Genomic DNA, 21,555 nt, shown 5'->3' on the forward strand with positions numbered 1-21,555 from the left:
TTATATGTATTTGAGTCACATAATAGCTACTTGAGTCACAAATATCTACATCTATGATCTGTTGCCCAAACCTGAGTCTGAGTTCATTTAGTTATTTCAATGACAATATTAGACCATAAACTCTTACATCACTGTATAAGACATGTCAGCCCCTCTTAATGGTATCCACTTTCCAGGTAACTTGTCACACAACTTAGATTTGTTGAATTGTGACAGAGGAGGACTAGGAATCATACTTTTTTTTTTTTTGTTCTCTCCTACCAGAGCCAACCACTCAAGTCACTCCGCAGGCTCCTTCACCTCTCACCTTCATCCTCAAATCAAGGACAGCCTCCTCCTCCTCCTCCTCCCGACCTGCGCTTCCAAGCCCCCCTCCCAAACCCCCAACAGCCTTCCTCCAAAGCGGGCTACCCTGAAGGTCGAGGGCATGCCGAGAGCAGGGGGCACTCTGGGGTGAGCAGCACCGCCCAGGCCAAGAGTCGCAAGGCCAGCTACCCCCTCCCCGGACAGATCGAGTCCAGCTGGCACGTGTCTGCTTTACAGCGGGCAGAGGGCGCTCAGTTCACCCCAGAACAGCTGGGCATCAAACCGGGGCAGAACGGACCCACGTTTACCCGAGCCTCCCGCACCAGGATGCCAAACCTCAACGACCTGAAGGAGACTGCGCTTTAAAAAAATCCAACCCAAACCACACCACCTCTGAAATGGCTCCATCCTGAAAGCATCTGCCCGACGCAGACATCATGGTACTGTAGTAAAAGTTTACATGAAAGCCTATTTCACTGGATCAAGTCCTCATTCGGAAACGTAGTTATCTGTTGATGCTCGTGTCTCTGAAATCTACCAAGACTAGATGTTGTCAGGCCAAACACAAACACCAGTAAACAGTGTCGTTTAGGGAATCAGAAACAGGAAGGGGCCCACTCCCTTGTGGGATGCCAGCACTGTATCAGTTGTACATTATTCTCTCTCTACTTAACAACGTTAGAACATCAGAATAAGCTGATCTTTCCTGACAAGGAGACACTGCCCATGTGGCCTCTTTGCTGCCATCTTCTGCTCACAGGACACTACTACAACACATCTGACAGCCGCTGTCACACCGTGGCCAATAAACTCAAATGTTTTTCAAGCTCTGATATTTGATAAGAATAAAAAAAAAAAAGAAAGATTTATATCAACATTATTTATTAAATATTTATTTGTTTTAAATTCAAGGATATAAGCTATAAATGACACAGTATGTAGGCTATATGGGAATATTATAAGGTAATATAGAATTAAATGTGTAATTGCAAGAGCTTTAGTTTCGACACAAAGAAATGCATAGATATTTATGTGTTGATAATACAATATGTCACAAGGAATATTTAATAATGGTGAATGTCCTTTTTTTTGTTCAATTTGATATGTTATTAACAGATTTTCACATTATATCATGTTACTTTTACCCTTTTTTTCTGTTTGTTTCATCAAAATGTAAAGAAATATTGATAAATACTTGTTACCCAAAGTGGAAAAAATGACACCTAGTACAAATCTGCCCATCACCCTCATGACATCAGTTCTGAAGTTTCGTGACTAGTCGGGCTATTTGTCAACAGGGTTTGGTAGCAGAACAGCCAGAGTGAGACTGGTAGACTCTGTGCTTTACATTGTCAGTTCACTTCATGTCCCACTCTTGGTGTCATCATTTGAAAACGAGCCCCATTTTCAGCTTTTCAGTTCTTTTATCAGTGACAAAGGCTTTTCCAGCTCCATGCTGCCATGTTGGTTTTGTCTACAGCCTTAACAGCAAGTAATCACCACACAGCCCTGGTGAAAAGTTAGCCTCTGATACAACATTTTTAAGTGTTTTAAGATAGTAGGAGAGTACTCTGCAAAAAAGCATACCTCACCTACAACCTTTAAGATCTTAAAGGATAAGTCTGGTCATATTCCATGTGTTTGTTATTGTGACAAATTGAAATCTAAAACCAACAGCGAAACAGGCTTCAAACAAGTTTTGTCTGTGGTGTAGCTTATTGCTCTGTACCATAGACCTCTACTGTTGTCCAAAAGCACATCAGTGAGTTTATTTTGAGCCACCACTTTGCTGCCATAAATACTTAGCAGAGCGCTAAAATAGTCCCCAACAAATACTATATTTAACGTTGGCCAGCTGTTTTAGGAAATTATTTAGATTTTTTTAGCAATGAAAGTTATCAACACACATGATGAAATCTGCCAAAAGTGACCTGTTTTTAAAGATTTCTTTTTCAGTAAAAGCCGATGGGCCTGGGACTGAGAGCCACAGACAGACATTTTGATTAAAGTAAAGTACAAATACCACAACCTAAAAATACTCCATGACAAGTACAAGTGGAGCATTCAGAATCTACTTACATAAGTTGAACCACAGAAGTGTTATTTGTTAATGTACTTTAAGTTTCAAAAGTAAAAGTAAATGACTTCTAGGACTGATATTTCCTTATACAAATTATTTGGCTATCAATATTGTTGCATCAGTGTATAAGCCCCATTTTCCTGTTGTCTAACAGGATCGTTCCAGGTCATCATAAGTCTGAAGGGTCATGAGATGATTCATTTGATAGAAAATGAGAAAAAAAGTTCAGCTAAATAAATTTGTATTTACTTTTTGTGAATACAATTTTGGATCTTTGGGCCTCAAACAGTCAAGTAAATTAAACGATTGAGAACTTTGGAAAGAAAAGTCGCTCTTTACTTAAAATACTAACAACTCATAGACATATAGACAAATGTAGGCACTTTTTATAGGCACCGCTTTTGTAAGGGGTCATACACAAATAAGGTTACTGTTTCAGTCTTTAACAATATATTGTATTTATTAAAGACCATCACATGATTTTTTATGTAAAATCTTAATCTGAATTTATTACTCGTGTTGTCAAATGATTGTAGGAGAGTAGAAGTATAATATCATATAAAATGCAAATACTCGAGCAAAGTGCAAGTACCTCAAAGTTGTACTTACGTACAGTAAATGTACTTAGTTACATTCCACCACTGGCTGGTTTCAGTCTTTACATGGGACTTTGTCGACAATAAGAAAAATATGAAATAACACCAGATGTATCCTTTAATGTTTGTTTACATTTTCTGTGTGCATTTTAAAATCTTGTGTTAGCAAAGTTTTTGTAAATGCCTTTTGTAAATCTGAATTTCATTTTGCATTACTAGTTTTCTTTTCAACATCAACAGTCACGATCAGGGATGATTTTACTTAACTCAGTTGTTCATAAAAGCATTTACTTGTTGTCTACTGACCTGTGGATGATTAAAAAAAACTGAGTTCTGTAGAACAAAACACTATTTGTGGCCTAGGCAAAGTATACTGCATAGTTTTTCTTCCAATTTCACTTGTATCCTCTGAGGATGGATGCATTTGTGCAAAATTCAAAACATCTGTGGACTGAAGAGAGAATTTGAAAATTGTATGTTTTATTCCTCTGTCGAATGGATGAAAAAAACAACATCAACAAAAACAAAAACAAAAAAACACAAAAAAAAAACAAATGAACCAATTGACTACATGGCTGATTGAAAGCAATAATATTCAGAAGGAGACTCAGACTGATGCAGATTGTACTAGCCAAATCAGTGGCTGGTTAAATTGGAGCCAAATATAGCACAGACAAGGATTTTCAGCAGGAGACTGTGATTAATGCAAGAGAAGTGTCCACATATAATATCAAGACATTGCTCTGCAATACATTTTTTATTTTCAATTTGTCCTTGAACATGATGCAGGGCAGGTAAAACTGCCCCATGTTGTGTATTATGGAAAATCCTGGTTGCTAATGATTGTAAATGACTGCTGACGTGGGTTTGTTTATATCATTAATGCGACAGAGTGATGACAAAGCTTGCCTTGCCAGTGACCTGAAGCCTTACATTAGCTTACTCACTCCAAATGGAAATTGAGGCTTCAACCCCCAGCAAGTCACATACACTGAGAACTGAGACGAGAAAAATACGAATTTTGTTCACAAATATGAATGTGTTTCGTAAAACATCAGTTCTTTTTTCATTTTAGCCGTTTCCCACTTCTTACAGGGTGTAAATAGAAATAATAGAGTGTATCTATACTGACCATTCTAACTTTAAAAATGATAGGGTCTCATAATAAAAGCCAACTGTACATTTTTGAACGGCTCATATGTTTGTTTTGTAGTACACACAGACACAAACATGGACATAGATGTGAGACAAGTATTAATTTACTCAAGGAAATGCAATGCAATGTATTCCCAAAGCACCATGGGAAATTGAATTAAAATGATAGCAAAAAATTCAGGCGTTAACCTGAATACAAAACCACATCTGAATATTAGTTAATTTTTCATTCTGTGATAGTTTTTTAAAAAGTGCCTTAGGTAAAAAATTATGAGTGTTTACAAAACACAAAGAGAAAACAGGAAGTGAAATCAGGCATATTTAAAGAACAAGTCTGGCTTTATTCTACATTTTTTCTTATTGTCAACAACTCCATAAAAAGACCAAAATAAATGACATTCTAGTCCTTTTCTCAATACTCTCCTAAGGCCATTTGTTCATACTGGAAAAAAAACTCTTGAAAGCAGAGGGTCAAATTTACATATTTTTATATTCAAAAAAATAGGTAATTATCTTAACCGCTGAGGACTGTAGTTTTTAGCAAACATTACTATTTCAGGGAACCATTTTCAGCTGTGGATTAATACAAATTTGATACACATTGAGCTTTTGAGTATTTAAAGCAGTAGGACTGTGTATATTTATATGCCAATCACAGTCAATTAACCTTAACCTTCAAAAAGCCCTTTGAAGTTGTCAGGATCGGCCAAAATAACCTCACAATAATGGTTTTTAACTAAATTTGTCCACACAATCCTAGACATGTACACACACAAAAAAGAACCACACAACAACACACACACACCAGTACACGCAAATACACCACAGTGATTTACCTTAAAGTTGCTCTCATACCTGAGTCAACAGGCTAAGAGTTAATAAGTGCAATTAGCCAATCAGGATCAGCTTTGTCCATTTCTGCCCAGTAACTGTCAGTAGCACCTGCTGAGACACTGGTTGCTATGGTGACTGTGGCCATCAAGTCGAGGGAAACACACACACAATCCCCTCTCCCCAGCTTTTCAAATGAAACTTCTGTTTGAAAATTGGATCACAGAGGGAGAAGTGCCCTATTGAAAAGATCACCTTACCACTGCCGTCCCAAGACTTCAATAAAGACATTGGCATCTTTTATATGTACCTACAGTTTACGGTTGAAGTTTTATCACAGTTTAGAAACTCCCCTCAGCTCTGTTGAGGGCAAGAGCTTCAGAGCTCAATTTAACATGGGTGTCTATGGGAGCTTTGACAGCCCTCTTGGCACTTAGGAGGGATTTCCTCAAAAACTGTAAAAGATATCAGAATGAGACCAAAGCTGGGTGATACAGGACATAAATCTCTACGTTTTCAATACAAAAACATCAATGAAGGTTGGAAATTGTGTATTCACTCGGTCTACTGGATCCATAAAATCTCAATTTACAGTCTTCAGTTACAAAATGAGCCTCAAGTTACTGACATAAGTAGCTGCACAACAGCCAACAGGAACAGGCATAATTCCAGTAACTGCTAAAACGTCTGTCGACAGCATCAATTTCACACATTTATGCCACTTGAAATGTTTGTCGAATGATTCGTCAGTCGTTGCACTAACGATACTTTTCGCTAAAGAGCTAACATTAGATGTTACTCACCGGTCTAAAAGTTGCGAAACTGCATCTCTTTCCTCTCAAGAGCTGTCTCCAGCAGTGGGAAGCCAAACCAGGATTTACTCGTGGTTTCTTGTCAGGAGTGGTCCTTCGGGATGGAGATCGTTTACAAGGAGCTTCAGCCATTTCTGTGTTTCTGTGATGTTAGTCGGGAGCTGTAGCTAACTTCAAGCTCTGCAGGAAGTTCTTCTTCTTCGTGGGACTGAGGGCAGACCAGACTAGACGCTCCACTGAGTCACACAGCATCTAGTGTCACAAAGTGGTATTACAACTCAGGACAGGTCGGGGCTAGCTGACTAGCATGCTCATTATAACACTGAAATACAATAGATGGAGGTCTTGATCAAGAAATATTTCATGATCAAGACCTCCATCTATTGTTATTGGCATATTATCATTATTTACTAAACACCTTTTCAATGACAACGATTAAGTTCTGAAAAAAACTAATGTACATGAGCTGTACTACACTGACAACTTCCTCACAATCTGAACTGTCAATGTTCAGTTCACACTAAAGCGTGTGTAAGGTGAACACATCTTTCTCCGAGGTCAGTCCAAGAAGACAGCAGAAAGATAATCAGAGAGCAGTGTGTGTTAATATAGATCTGATATTAATTAGCAGAAACAGTGATATCTGAAGTGAATCTCACCTCTGGAGACTCTCCTTCCCAGGACAGGAGGTGTTGTTCCCTGTCGCTGCCCTGGGCTGCCTCTCCTGGTATCTGGGAGGGAAGACAACTCGCTATTCCTCCTGCTCTGTCTGGCAGGTGTTGCCAGGAGCTTGGAAGTACTTGGCACTGGCTTAAGGAAGAAGGTTTTGGATCAAAAATTAATTTTATGTTTGCAGGAAATGATAATACACAATATACTTAACCACAAGCTATGGGACACACGCATGTACCTGGGATGAACTGGATTAGGTGGAAACCGGAAGGCTGATCCCGCCCTTTGTCAGCCTACCAGTCTCTGTGTACAGCTGCACACCTGCTGGGTCCTGAATGCAGCTGAGATGGCGCCTCTATGTTCTCCATATGTCCTAGATGCAGAGAGAATCCAGCAAAGAGACGTCCAGGGTGACGTGGCGATCCTGGATAAGGAGGGCCGTCTCCTCTGCCCAATGTGTCCTCCTCCAACAGTGCAGCCTCCACTCCTCCCAGGAGATCCTCTGGATCACCTTGGCAACAGTCAGGCTCAGCATCATGCGCTTCCCCTCCAGGTAGGACCACCGCTATGCCTCAATGAGAAGGCAGGCACCTCCAGGGGTCCACCTCGAAGATGCAGCGTCATCAATCCGGCCACCATCTTGGAAAGCCAACATACCAACATTGGTAACCCAGGCAGCTGTTTCAGAAGCAGCACCAGCGAGCTTCTTTGTCACCTGGAGGGAGAGAGAGACAGAAAGGTTTCAAATGTCAATATCACAGCAGTGGTGTGAAAGCAGCTGTAAGAACATGTACTCTGCCTGAATTAAACCTCAGTCTAGAGAAAGTCCCTGGTGGGAGGCACCCGTTGGGAAAGAATACTAGAGATGGCTGTTGGACAGATCAACCAGTTACACATACAGTGCATTTAGAAAGTGCTCACTTTTTTACATTATTACAATCTAATAACTTGTTAAATTCATTCATCAATGAACAATGCCAGCAAGATGGCTGCTAATGCTAGCAAGCTGGCCCCCTCACTTGTTATTTTGCAATCTTGTAAATTCATTCATGAATGACCAATGCTGTTATCATCATTATCATTTATTGCAGCTATTATATATCATTGTTAGCAATGTCATTATTTTCACAATTATTGTCTGGTTGTCACAGCTGCTAATGCCCCCCACAAGCTCAGTCATTTTGACCCTAATTTCAGCCTGTATACATGTATGGGGTGTTGTAATGTGCATGACTTACCGTTTCTTGCAGGTATGGTTCTGGCCCGAGGTGGATTCTGCCATCCCTATGAAAACACAAAAGGAAAAATAAGAAGATGTCAAGCAGCTCCTCTTGACTATGAAATGTTTGAAGCAGTCTAAGGACTTCAGAACACAAAAGATTTATTCATCATCGACTTAATCCTCATTTAGCATATACTGTAATAACAAGACTTAATGAATAAATCTAAACAAATGTACATGTGAAGAATTCGTAGAAGAGATTTTTATATATATATATATATATATATAATATATAATATATATATATATATATATATATATATATATATATATATAAATAAAAACACACATTAGTGGTGAGGCAACACAAAAACACATGTTACTAAAAACTCTGTTGCACTGTTGATTCAACTACTTCTTTTTATTAAGCAAACTTACATATGACAGAGAAATTCAGCTTTAACTTCATCCACAACTGTATTTTGATTTTAAATAGTTAGTTGATTATAAATTGTACACTACAGTATTTAATTAATCCATTTATTACATTCTTTTATACATTTCCAGTGTTGTAAATTGTTTAAATTAATGTAGTTTATAATGTCCAATAAAGTTATTTATGAAGCTCTTGCTTTAACTTTGTTGCTGGTTTTTACAGAGCACATCTGGTATGAATTTTCACAATAGTAACATGTACAGCATTGTGTGACTATTTTTATGTTAGCTTTAATTAACAACATAAATACTAGAATTGTTTAAATGTTGTCCGACAACACTGACAATGAAGGATCAAAAACCTTGCTGATGTTACTTGGTAAATACTTTCACCTGTGGAGGTGGTGACAGTGCTAAAGATGATCCATCACTTAATCACAGTTTAATATTTATAAATTCTGTTCTTAAAAGTGTTGCTACTATCACCTGTCAACAACAGCAGAAATGAAGTTGCAGGTAAGAAACTGAACCTGTGAATACTGAAGACAGAGAATAATAAACAAACTCATCAGCAGTTAGTCTGTCATTTCATCAGAGGAAGCTGAACTGGGAGTGGTTTTCTACCATCATCATCACAGCACATTAGAGAACTAAGGATGTCCATGAAGTCTCCCTTCTCCACAACCAGATGAATGGAAACTAATGGGCTGCTCTGTACACGAGGTCCTCCTTCTGTTGGCACAGATCACTCGGTTTTCACAGTGTGGAAACCTTTCAAATGACAATAAAAGACAAACACTTGAGTTAAGATGTGGTGGATCACAGTTAATCACAAATATCTATCAGCTGTCAGTATAGGTGAATGAATGTCTGCTTCAGTTGAGGACTGGTTTGAGTTTTAAATGAACAATCTTCTATATGACAAATATTTGTCTACACATTTTGTATACGTCACGTTATCTTAACTTGAACTATAACGATGTCTTGATGGATAATACATTAAAACATTAACGCTACGCATTACACTAACGCAGATCACTTAAACTGTGTCACACGTGGAGAAACAAAAACCAAACGTCGTTTGATCGATTAAATTCATCTTTTTATTGGGCTTTGACTGAACCCAGGTTGACACAGGTTATCAGCCCAGCGGGACCAGGTACCGTTAGCATAGCAATCGCTAAGTTATCAGCTAACGCTAGCACTACCTGGCTAGCTTGGTTCGCAAGGTGTATCTTCACCTGAACTGTGATATAAACAGGGATGCTAATTTTGGCTAGTAAAAAATAGGCTTGAAACAAAATGTACTTACCGGAAAAACTGAACCGCTGATTCCTCTGAGTGTCTTTTATAACAACTGAACGCCGAACAAGATATTTTCAGGCAAACAACATGTTGGAGCTAACTTTGATGAACTGAAAACACAATGACAAGTCAAATATCCGACACACCGCTCTGACCTCATATCCGGTGTTGTGCCAAAAAGTGATTTCCGTCCGCGGGGGCGCGCGCAGCCTGTTAAAGCTGAAAAGCGCAGTTTCTATGCCTCTACAACTGCTTTCATCTGGATCAAACAGCCATTACGAACAAATACACTAACTCTATGTCCGAGCTAATAGTGATGTTATGTATGTGGGAGACGATAACGTTTATTTCAACAGAATTTGCGGCCATAAACGTGTTTGCTGTTTATAGTGTAATCAGGCATGATATTAACGTGATTACAGTCAATAATGTTATTTTTATGTTTGTGTGTTTGTTCTGATATCCTTGTTAAATAGACTGTAATTAACATGATGTATGTCTGACTTATGTATGCAATAAAGACATTTGGGACTGAAAGGGTTTTCTGCCCCAAAATGACTTCAAATCACTCACCACAATTATGATTTGAAGATTATACCATAACCAGTACTTTTCACTAGTTCAAAACTGTGTAAAGGGACAATGCAACGCATAAAATGCAGTTTTTTAATTTGCCAAAAATTGATTCCTGCTCCCAATTTAATACTGAAAGGGTTTTTCTTCCACAAAATGACTTCATATCACTCATCAGAGTTATATTTAGAAGATTATACCATAACCAGTACTTTTCACTAGTTCAAACCTCTGTAAAGGGCCAGTGCAACACATAAAATGCAGTTTTTTAATTGCCAAAAATTGATTCCAGCTCCTAATGTTGGACTGAAAGGGATTTTCTGCCTCAAAATGTCTTCATGTAACTCACCAGAGTTATATTTAGAAGATTATACCTTAACCAGTACATTTCACTAGTTCAAAACTCTAAAAAAAAATCATTTCTTTTTCACGTCTTTAAATACTCTCTGTACTCTGACATATTAAAATGCCAGCAGGATGCAGTTCTGCAATTATTATGGTAATTTTAAGAAAAAAAGGCAGAAGCTCAAAATGAGATCTTTTTTCACATTCCTGCATCTTTGGGTTTTTCAATAGCTAATGTATCTCTTGTGGAGAAAAAACTTGGATTGTTGTCTGTCAAATTGTTGCTGTACTTTCCAGCTCACTGCATGATGTGTCTGTCCTCCTCCTTTCTGGAAAAAGGTAATCTTCCCTGAAGAGTCTTGTGATAATAATTACCCAAGTGCTGTGATAGGAACTTTTATTTCACATTTAATTTAAATGTAAATAAAAATAAAATTCATAAAATTTAAATTAATTACTATAAATCTATGCTTAGAATATAAAATCTAATCATAATTTACCTTATACTTGTATTCAATTTGTGATGTACAAACATTTGTATTTGCCCATTTTATATTATGGGCAGTAGATGTCGCACTGTTCACATGAAGTGTCAAGATATAAACCCTTTCTGGCACCACTTTGCTGAGAAAGTAAAGTCAAAACCTCTAATGCTGTGGGACTAACGTCCAGTACCAGCCAGTTGATTTCTTCAATCAAAGAAGATATAACAGCCTGGGGAAATTTTGCTCACCGAGTATTTCATTTACTGACTGTGGACTGCTCACAGAGCCAGGTTTCAATTAATTGCAGTCATGATTGTTTTTGGCGTGCTTATATGAGGCACTCATGGTGTGTCCTCCCAGTCCCCGTATATGGGCAGTGTTTATATTATGACCCAGATCGTAGTTAGGGGAAAGGGAAGCAACATATGACCAGGTGTTATTGGTAAATCAAATTTATTGCATAACCAGGAGGGTAAATAAGTAAACAAAGAAACAAACAAGGTGAAAGGACAGCTAAAGTAGGGGAACAGGGCAAAAATGGGTGCTGCTTAAATCAAAAACAAAATATAACGAAAAGAGGACTCTACCTTAGGAGAGCTGCAAAACTCAATTTCTAACCTTAAAAGAAAGATGAACCAAAAGAGCCTAACTATACTATCTTAACCAACTAAAAAGACAAGCAAGGCAGCACCCCTGTTCCTAATGTATCTACAGTCTTTTTCTAAGGGTGTGATGTACAATCAGAATTTTAAACCTAGCCCAGTCCCCAACAAATCACTACCAGTATCTCAAACCAAATCACAAATTACACACAAATGTTCACAAAGGAGGTACAGAGGAGAGCTGCCTAGTGTGAGCTGCCACGAATGTTGTGTGGCCCGGGCTCTTAAACGCTCTTCTTCTGAATGCTAGAATGGCTGCAGTTGTGGTGTGGACTGGCAGGACCATTGCCTCACCAATACGGGAAGCCAGCATTGGAGTTGGAGGTTCCTCCTCTCTGATCAGACCAGTCCCATCAGGGAGTCCCCGCAGCCAGATTAGCATACAGACACATAGTTACCACACTCTAAAATCCAGGTGACTGGGCTCAGTTGAACATATTTTTATATCATGCAAAAAGTTTGAACAAGAAGGAGCAGAACTGATGACACAATTACAGAAGATTGCACCAGTAGACGATAACATTTAAAGTACAAGAAAACTCCTGAAGAAATTTTGAATGAGCCTGCTGCTTGGTGCGTATCCATCATACACGTTTCAATCTCAGGATGTTACTTTGAGTTTCATTCATGTTGTAAAGAATTATCCTAACTCTGACCTCAGTCACTGCAGGTATCCCTCAAAAAGCTCTTTGAAACTATGAGGACAGGCCAAAGTGATCTCACAATGATGGTTTCGAACGTAAATTTGTTCCCACAACCATAGAAAGACATGTATACACACACATGTACATGCCCTAACAGAAGTTCATCTGCAATAAAGCTACTGTGATTTCTCCTGCTAGAACAGAACAACATAGACAACAGTAAAAAATGCCCTGAGTTAATCAGTCTAATTAGCCAATCACAGTCAGTTGTATGAAAGTTTGGGCAGCAACTGCTCTTGTGCACTTGTTTGTGTCTGTCAATGTGCGTGTGTGTATTGTCGTGTGTGGCAGTAGAGCTGTCTAACATAGATCCTCCAAAAAGCGTGTGGTACCAGGTCAAGACACTACAGTTAATATCTATATGGTGGAGATGGTGTTTGTGTGTCCGTCAATGTATGTGTGTGCGTGGTGTTAGAAACTGCCTAAGCTTAACCCTGTCAGAACTGGCCAAAATGACCTCACAAAAATGGTTCTTAAACAAAATTGTCCTCACAATCCTAGAAAGACATGTACACACACGCAAAGGACCACAAAACAACACATACATGGAAATTGTGGGATTTAAAACAGTTTTTCAGATTTTCTTTTGAGGAAGATTTTTTTAGGGATGGCAGTTTAGAGTGCGTGTGATGTCATCCACTCTAGCGCTGAACATTCCATGCAATACATACCCATTATAAAATCTGAAACTGTCACAAAATGTAAACTGCAATTTTGTGAAAACTGTAATAATTGTCAAAATACTTATGTGTCCCTAAAAAGTCTCAAGTTCTAAAGAGTTTCAAGTCTCAAGTCATAATAAAGTTAAGGAATAAGCTGTCATGCGTTGGCCACACAAATAATATTTTTTCTTAGGATCAGCTCATTGGTGGTTTTAGTATTTTTGTTTGATTAGTTGACAGTAAGAAAAATATAGGATATCACCAGCCTTACCCTTCAAGGAAAATACAGAAGAGAGACTGACTGACTGAGATGTCCTGAGCTGTAAATTCCCTGTTTACCATTACATATCAGGAGAGGCAGATACAAATTCATTGACCTGACACAGAAAGGACACAAATGTTTTGGAAGAGCTTGTCTCAGACCTGTGGATACAACCTCCATAGCAACGCTGCCTCTCCCTCTTCATGCCTAATTATTGCTTTGAATTTATGCCATTTCATTGCAAATGGAACAATCTATTTAAGAACTCACCAAATTAAAGCCCCCAGTGTGAGACTGGTTTAAAACAGACAATGGTGAGTGGAGTGAATGAAAGCTCATTGAGCATATCAAACACATATTTTAATGAAATCACAAGTCAGACCGTTTTGTTTGTATTTAAAAAAAAAAAAAAAAAAAAAGGTTTAAACAGAACATTTTTGTCTCAAATTGTGGTTTTGTATGGAGTAACTGGAGTGGGCCAAATCTGTGGATGTAATATCAGAGCACACTCTTTGACGATGGGGCTTTAGGTACAGATGAGGTTTTGGGACAAGGCCTCGGGGACAGTGGGAGGAGAGGTTCAGATGCATTTGTTCATGCAGAGCAGAAGCTCCAGGCGCAGAGCAATGCGTGTGTGCCATCCGAGGGGAAGGATGCGGATGTAGCGAGCCACGATGGGTGGTCGCAAAAGGTTCTGCACAGATGATGAGCGGTCAGAGTTTCCATAAAACACCTGAGGAAAGAGAGAAACACAAGGTCAGCATGTTGTTTATGTTAGACTGACTGACTCAATACTGTCCGAATATACTCTTGTCATATTAAAGCTACTATAACTACTGTTAATAATTGTAGTGATGATGATGACCTTTTTGCAAAAGGTCATGGTGATGTCTTCAAATTACCAACAGTCCAAAACTAGGAAAAAATTCAATTCACAATGAAAAAAAAAAACCTGGCATATTCACACTTTTAAAAAGTTGGAACCAGCAAATGTTTGGCATTAAATAAAATAATTAAATGGTTTATTATTCTTCTTCAATCAACTGATCGAGTAATCCACTAATTGTTCCAGCACTATAACTTTGATAACACATGATTTTACCGTACAAGAGTGCATTGGTGAAACAGCACAAATAAGAAAGAAATACAGTGCGTGTTTAAAATCTAAATAAAAATCTATTATAATGACATTAAAATTACATTTCTATCTACAAATGTAGACATGTTTATTTATGTCTGCAGAATTAGGCCAGTCATTAACAAAATTATTACAGATTTCATCAAGTTTTGTTATGGCATTTCTATCAGGACAATCAGTGTCATATCTTCCCTCTAAGGTGTGATACCAGTGATACCAGTTGTGTCTGATTTGTCTGAGTTCAACTGACCCTGTTGTTTCCGGTCTGGTCTTTGTAATAGATCCAGTTGAGATTTTCGTCCGTGCGGTACTGAACGCTGTACTTGGTGATCCACTCGTCAGCGTCACAGCGGCCCTGAGTGAGGATCCCTGACACCACCATCACCTCCCTCAGGTCGATCTGCAGCCACTGACTGCTGTCCTGGAACTTGGACAGCCAGGCACAGCTGGTGGACAAACACACACATACTGACTGTAATACTGACAGCAGTGTGCCAAACATGCAAGCTGCTATTGTCTGACTATGGTTGTACAAATTAGAGCCAAAGAGAGAAGACCCATAACTACAGCTAGTGTAGGCCCTTTTTCACAGCAGACGTTTTAACTTGTCATATTATGAAAAGCACATATGTAACTAATTACATTACCATTGTCCCATGACAGTGTGACAGTGAGCCAGCATGTACAATACCGGGACCCTGACACTGAAGCAGCTAAATTTATACTCATTTTGGGGTATTCAACAGTTTTTGATATTCAGTGCTAAGGATACATTTTAGCACACATTGTTTTGTATTCACTTTATAATTTATTTATACATTTAATTCTTACCATTAATATATCACACACATACAAATAAATAAATCTAGGTTTTACATTTTACATTCAATCCACTGATTGTTGCACATCAGTCGATTGGTGGTCATATAATATTAGAGGAAAAAAACTTTCAATACTGAGAGCTCCTCACAACTCATTTAGCATTTCTATTTTTCCTGTCCTATTTATATTTTAATGTTTTAAGCCGGAGCATATTGGCAGGTCAACCTCACCAAATGCACCTTATGTAATGAGACATTTTCTTTGAGGAACTTTTTTTTCTAATACCGTTCCTGACAGATGGTAAGTGCCAAGATGTTTTTTCATTAGGGTCTTTCCCTGAGAGAGAACAACCATCTCTGTTAAAAGCAACATTCTGTGAGTTACAAATGAAAACACATTGGTTTCAACAACCTCACTATCAGAGATTAAAGATACACGTTGATAAAACTGCAGGTATTTTGTTTTCAATGTTTAGACCTACCCAAAACCCTGGGTGTTCAGACGGGCCCTGCTTGGGAGCCATGAGGAAAACCAACCGGTGTACTGGTCCTGGTTGGAGCAGGTGATCTGGTCTGGATTCACCGATCCAGCCTCAAAACCTAGAGGCTTGTGGTATGGACACTCTGCAGGAGGACCAGAGACAAATTTATAACAGATGTATTCATTTAAATCACTTTTGTTATTTTAGTTAATATCATTTTTCTGGCTACAAGGATTTCAAGGTCACCACCCCGATGGAGGAGAAAACAAACACATCTGCTTGCAGCTAAAGCGGTAAAACACTGAAACGTGACCAGCAACCAGTGATCATCACTAAGCCTCTCTGGATTCTTAATTCTCCATCTATCTCTATGCTTTCCTCTCTCTTCATCCTCACCCCTGCCAACTCCCATCCTCACACCCTCCTGCTCCCAAAGCCCCCGCTGTTTGCAGCCCCGGTGTGATCCATATCCCCGTACTAAAAGCCTGCAGTTTAATTCTCCACAGCGAGAGATCAGTGATGTCCATTAGGGCGGCAGGCAAACAGATGGTCATGTTCTACTCTCCACAGCTTTAGCACCGTGTTGCTCTCATGTTTTGATCTGTCAACCTGCCCTCTCACTAACATTCAAACAAATGAGAGTCCTTTGTTGACTTAGCAAATTTAGAAATTTATGAATGGGAGAGATGAGAGAGATGCACATGAGGGAGTTTTTTTCCCCCCCTAAAGTTTCAGAAAAAAGCATCAGCTGTGAAACTGTAGTCGAAGTAACCTGCTGCGCTTTTGTTTACTACTGGCTTAAGCCTATCTGGCACAGGGTCACATCCTGTCTAATCCCAGTATTACAACGCACACAGCAGCAGCAGCAGCGTCTGTGTGAGTCAGTCAGCAGATAAGTGTTTACATAACATAACAGTAACGGGAGCAACTCTGAAGTCCTCCCTAATGTATTTCCCAACTAAAATTAAACACAATGAGTTTGCTGGATTCATGAGAAAACCAAGAGGGGAGACACACGAAGAAGAACCGAGGAGACGTAAAGTCTGATGCAGCACAGGAGAGAGTCTTTCTCACTCATCATCTCTCATCACCAGGTCCATGTGGTGGATAATCACCGGTTTCTGTGATTGTGCGATTGGTGCAGTCTATTACGAGCCCCGTAATCTGAGCATCCCGTTCTGAGATAATGATTATCTACTGAACTTCTTTCTCCTCTCCGTCTCCCGTTGCCATGTGATTTGTGGCTCAGTTGACACAAACATTGATTCACAGAGGAAAACCCCTCCACCGCACATCAGCTCTGCCACCTTCCTCTCCTCAAGTCTGAGATAATTCAAGTGTGATCTTTATATCTCAGGCTCACCAGTGGAAGCTGTGGTGAGATTATTTTGTCAAGGGCTGTTTCTGAGATCAAGAACTAACTTTCACTTTCAACTACTCAAAGTGAGTCGTTTTTGGTTTGCATCTGGATCCATGTACAGGGTTTACATAGTGAGACAGAGCATCTCTGGGTTTTTCTGAATATGACCTTCAGCACATGTATCCCATGATTGTCCATATCTGTCTATATTTTATTTGTTTTGACAGAGATGAAGATCCAGACGCAAACCACACTTTCTGTTGTTGAAAGAGTGAATTTAGAGGATTGTGCTGCCTTGGCGGAGGTATTTCTCTCCATCTGCATCACCTTCCCCGAGGATGTCCAGTGGAGCATGTCTTCCCTGTGGTGTCAAATCTGGAGTCTAATGCACTCATGCGTGTACATGTACATATACAGATCCCCCCTCTCTGTCTCTATCACACACACACACACACAAACTGTCCATCCATCTGCATGGTAGAGCTTATAAGATTTGTTGATTTGTCAATTAGTCAACCGACAGGAATTCTATTGGCTAAACTGAACTATTTGTTTAAATCATTTGTCAAGGAAAATGCCCCTAAAATTGGTGGTTCAGCCTCTCAAGTGTCTCATATTATAATAATTTGACTTTTCATAAACCAAAATAAATCCATTAAAGAATAATAACAGCTTTGCATGTTCATGATCTGAGTCTAACCCTCCCGTCACAATTTACTCCACGTTGTAAGTACTATTATTAGTTCAATGGTACAATTTGATCATGCATTCATCAAAAGTCACTTAATTAGTGGGTCACAGAGTGGAAATCCCTGCTCAGTGTGTGGTAAAGTGTCATTTCTTACACTAAAGGAAAACCAAAACAAAAAAATCAGTTTGAGATTTAAGTGCACTAAATGAAAATCATTCATTTTACTGGCACAAAAAAAAAACACTGTGTGTCTGAACTGTATTTAATGGTCATTACCTGGCATGCAGTCCACTCCTCGCACCATGGAAGAGCCGGACGCAATGGAGGAAAACTCAGTCGGGGATTCTCCTCCTTCACAGTCACACTTGCAAGACCTGCTGGTCCATGCCTCGGACACACCCGTCTCAAAGACACACACGGACAACATTCAATAGATGCCCTCTAACATAACATCGTCAGAAATACCAAAAGTATATAAATACATAAATATTGCTATATATTTAGATTGAACGGTTTAATCCAGGTTCTAATTCCAGGGTTTTATTGAATGAAATTCATTTGACATTGACAAACAACAGCTGAACAAACTCTAATCTGAACATGGCTCTGTTGTGGCTGATCCAACTACATTTTATGCAAATTGTACTGATTTAAGAGTGAAATCATCTCTGACAGTTGTGCTGTGTTGTTGAGGCTTCTTCGTACCTCTTGAGCATAAATGCTGACGAACACTGTCCAAGCAGATGAACAGAAAATAAAACAAGGTCCAGGCAGCCGGTGAAGCGCAGAAGAGGGAAAAAGAAAGACGAGTCGCTTATTTTAGCAAACAAAGTCTGTGCCTCAATCTGTCAGTGTAACTGCATTAAAACAAAAACAGTTTAAATGAACACAACACAGACATAGAGAATCGAGTATAATGTCACCAAACAAAAACATGGATGATCCTGAAAGAAACAAGCGAGGAACTTGTTCGACATTTGAGATTTTTTTTTAAAGTTTCACCACATACTAAATCTGAGGCAAATATCTACAAACATAGATTACAGGTTCATAACTCAACAGAGGCACAAGGACCAGACTATTAAGACTGTAATCGTACCGTGAGCCCCAAGAAGAAGCAGGGTCAGCAGGAAACGCTGCATGTTGAGAGCCATCTTCCAACCTGCTTCAAACCAGACGAGACCGACCGCAGACTGAGCAACCGAGCTAGAAGTGATAGAGAGGCTGGATTACAATAATCCACAGGACACTAATGGCCTTACCTAATGCCATCCTTATCTGACAAAGCCCCTCCTGCAGCTGTTCACCCACCACCATCAACACCAGCACACTTTCTGGGAATCACTGCACACGAACAGGGGTCAAGTTAAAAAGAAACCTGCGGAAAAAACAAACATATAAGGCCAGTGTGGTCAGTCATCGTGTGTGGTGTGTGTGCATGTGTGTATGTGATGTGTGTGTGTGTGTGTGTGTGTGTATGTGGTGTGTGTGTGTATGTGGTGTGTGTGTGTGTGTGTGTATGTGGTGTGTGTGTGTGTATGTGGTGTGTGTGTGTTGTGTGTGTGTGTGTTTGTGTGTGTGCGTGTGTGTGTGTTTGTGTGTGTGCGTGTGTGTGTTGTGTGTGTGTGTTGTGTGTGTGTGTGCGTGTGTGTGTAACAGAGTCAGTGAGAGAGAAGAATGGTCAGAGGGTGGTGATGGCTTATGCTGGGCCTTGTGATCCATATGATTGACCAGAAGGTCAAGGATTTGCCAATTATATTGTCATGTTAAAAAAAAAAATCTAATACAAAATCTAATAAAACAAATTATATGATAGATGCATATCTGTTGTAACATGTTCAAGTTTAAATATGCATAACTGCATATTTAATTGAGTCATTCAATATTTTTTGCTTACATCAGAAAAATTTAATTATTTGATTGTCACATGAACATTAGACACCATTAAAGTATTCAATACAAGTGTACACCAGTATAAAATCTGCTTGCAATTCAACATCCCCTCTAAACTTGAATCTACAAAAAGTTATCTATAAATTCTCGCAGCTGAGATTTTCTGAATTTACTGTAAAATGAGAGAAAAGTGCCAAAAAAATCTTTAAAAAATAAACCTCTATGAATTTCTCTCTCCAATGACGACAAGAAAATAAGTCACTTCCACTCTCTTTGCAAAATGCAGCCATGATTAATATCTTCTATTATCTCATGGATAAGATCAAAATGTATTAACAAAAGATAAAAAACACCTTTCAATCACCAAAACCCGCTTCACTTGTAGATAGAACATTTAGTGAATTACCTCTTGATATTTTTTACATCCTAGAAAAGATCTAAAAAAGACATAGTATAACAAATTAATATTACATTTCCAGACATCATGGAGGTGAAATTCTCATATAAACATGCTGGAATCTATCTGTTCTTAGAAGACTATAAATGATTTAAGTGGTTAAGTGCGATTTTAAAAAACATGTGTTTTTATATTTTTTAAATAGTTTTCTGCATTTTGAGGTATATCATGGAAAACATGGATCAAAATAGGTAAGTGACTGTTTTTTATTTGATCATGGCTTTTCTCTGGACTGTAGATGCTCAGGCTGAAGACGTATGAACTCGCACAGAGGGTTTTAAAGGCAGGTGTAATTAAGCCTGATTGAGCAAAGCCGTTTTCAATTTGCGTTCATTAAAACATTCGTCTTACTCCTCGCACACTCTTTGCCTCCCTGCTCTCATTACTAGTGGCCTCATGTATATATATGTGAAAAAAAAAGCTGCTCTACATTTAAATTCTTTTTTTTGTGTGTGTCTGTTTGAGACAAAACTGACCCAGCAAAATGAAGGCTTCTGTCCAAGCAACACGAAGGATTCCTGCACAAACCAAGAAGAGAAGTCGAGGCTACTCCACTCGCATCTACAGAGCTCATAAAGAGGTCAGAACAGCAAAAGCAGTAACTTATGTGGATGTATGGTCTTTAGAAATTAACCAAAGATTCATGGTTTTTCATAGGAAGACCTTTAACACTACAGTAGATCAAAAATCTTTAGTGCAGGTTACAATACTTTTGCATTAAGACCATGAAATAGAGTCATCTGCTCCTAAGTGATACTCAAAAACCACCTGTGATTTTTCATCTCTTCTGCAGGTCGGTCCGGCTGCAGGGATGAGGAGTCCAGACTTCCTGGCCAGTCGGCTCGGTTTTCCCAGACCAGTCCTGCTCAGACTGCTGAGCTCGGAGGCTTCCCGGCTGTCAAAAACAAAGAGGGTGAAAGTCATCACTCTGCAGGAGATCAACGCTGCTGTCACACTTATACAACACAAGATCTGCACAAGGGCTGCTGCATGAAGAGTTGGACTTGATCTAAACTAAATTTTACTATTTTATTATCTAATATTAAAGAGTTTCTTTTAATCTGTTGCCTTTTTTACTCAAAGGTTTTGCATGGTGATGCCAAGTCAGGAAGTAAAATATTACTTACACAGTTAATGATTTATGGAAGATTATGCACATGCTTTTCTGGTTGCATTTCTCAGATATGGTGCATTTTTAAAATGCTGAGGTCATTTTACTGGTTTTTGGCGAACATGCTCCAATAGGACACACCTTTTACTTATTACTTGAAGTCTTTATGAATGAATGAATGAATGAAATTTATTCGAACAAACGTGCAAGAATATATACAACCAATAGTAACAAACAGAAAACATAATGCAGGAAAGGTAAATGATAATCCTCAACAAAAAGAAAAAAGGAAAAGTAGCTTTCTTGCCGACAAGCTCGAAAGGGAGTAGGAAGAAGTAAAAACGTATTTACTCCTACCCCCCAAGACAAAGACAAAGTTTAAAAATTTGAGGTAGACTGAACTTTCACTACCTGGTTAAATCCAGTTAGGTCTGGTCTGCATTTCGAAGTTGGAATTCAACACCTACAAAATAAAGTAGGGTTTGATATGAGACC

At 38.9% G+C, this 21,555-nt stretch overlaps 2 protein-coding genes and 1 long non-coding RNA gene across 8 annotated transcripts in view; 1 reads left to right on the forward strand and 2 right to left on the reverse strand.

Annotated features, from left to right (window-relative positions):
• Window positions 1–4,168, forward strand: part of cdkl5 (cyclin dependent kinase like 5) — a 42,502-nt gene extending 38,334 nt beyond the window's left edge. For all 5 annotated transcript variants that reach the window (XM_056378920.1, XM_056378938.1, XM_056378901.1 and 2 more), the window contains one exon: window positions 265–4,168. In XM_056378920.1, the coding sequence (XP_056234895.1) occupies window positions 265–672 (408 nt within the window). In that variant the 3' untranslated portion in view covers window positions 673–4,168. The remainder of the gene's footprint in view (window positions 1–264) is intronic.
• A 3,912-nt stretch (window positions 4,169–8,080) lies between these two features.
• On the reverse strand, window positions 8,081–9,554 carry LOC130171112 (uncharacterized). Its single transcript, XR_008828078.1, has 2 exons — window positions 9,422–9,554; window positions 8,081–8,880 (listed from the first exon to the last, which is right to left on the reverse strand). It is a non-coding gene; the product is annotated as an uncharacterized LOC130171112 (long non-coding RNA).
• Window positions 9,555–10,715: 1,161 nt separating this feature from the next.
• rs1a (retinoschisin 1a) lies at window positions 10,716–20,841 on the reverse strand. Of its 2 annotated transcripts, none has more exons than XM_056382061.1 (7): window positions 20,718–20,841; window positions 18,699–18,805; window positions 18,305–18,330; window positions 17,876–18,002; window positions 15,549–15,690; window positions 14,496–14,691; window positions 10,716–13,840 (listed from the first exon to the last, which is right to left on the reverse strand). In XM_056382061.1, the coding sequence occupies exons 1-7, from the start codon at window positions 20,729–20,731 to the stop codon at window positions 13,688–13,690; spliced, it is 765 nt and encodes a 254-aa protein (XP_056238036.1). In that variant the 5' UTR covers window positions 20,732–20,841; the 3' UTR covers window positions 10,716–13,687. The 2 variants fall into 2 exon arrangements, with proteins under 2 accessions (XP_056238036.1, XP_056238044.1); XM_056382069.1 differs by having other exon boundaries at window positions 18,699–18,977; window positions 20,718–20,814.
• Between the last annotated feature and the right edge of the window lie 714 nt (window positions 20,842–21,555).

Source organism: Seriola aureovittata, chromosome 1 (genome assembly GCF_021018895.1).
Source record: "Seriola aureovittata isolate HTS-2021-v1 ecotype China chromosome 1, ASM2101889v1, whole genome shotgun sequence".
Classification (NCBI taxonomy): Eukaryota; Metazoa; Chordata; class Actinopteri; order Carangiformes; family Carangidae; genus Seriola; species Seriola aureovittata.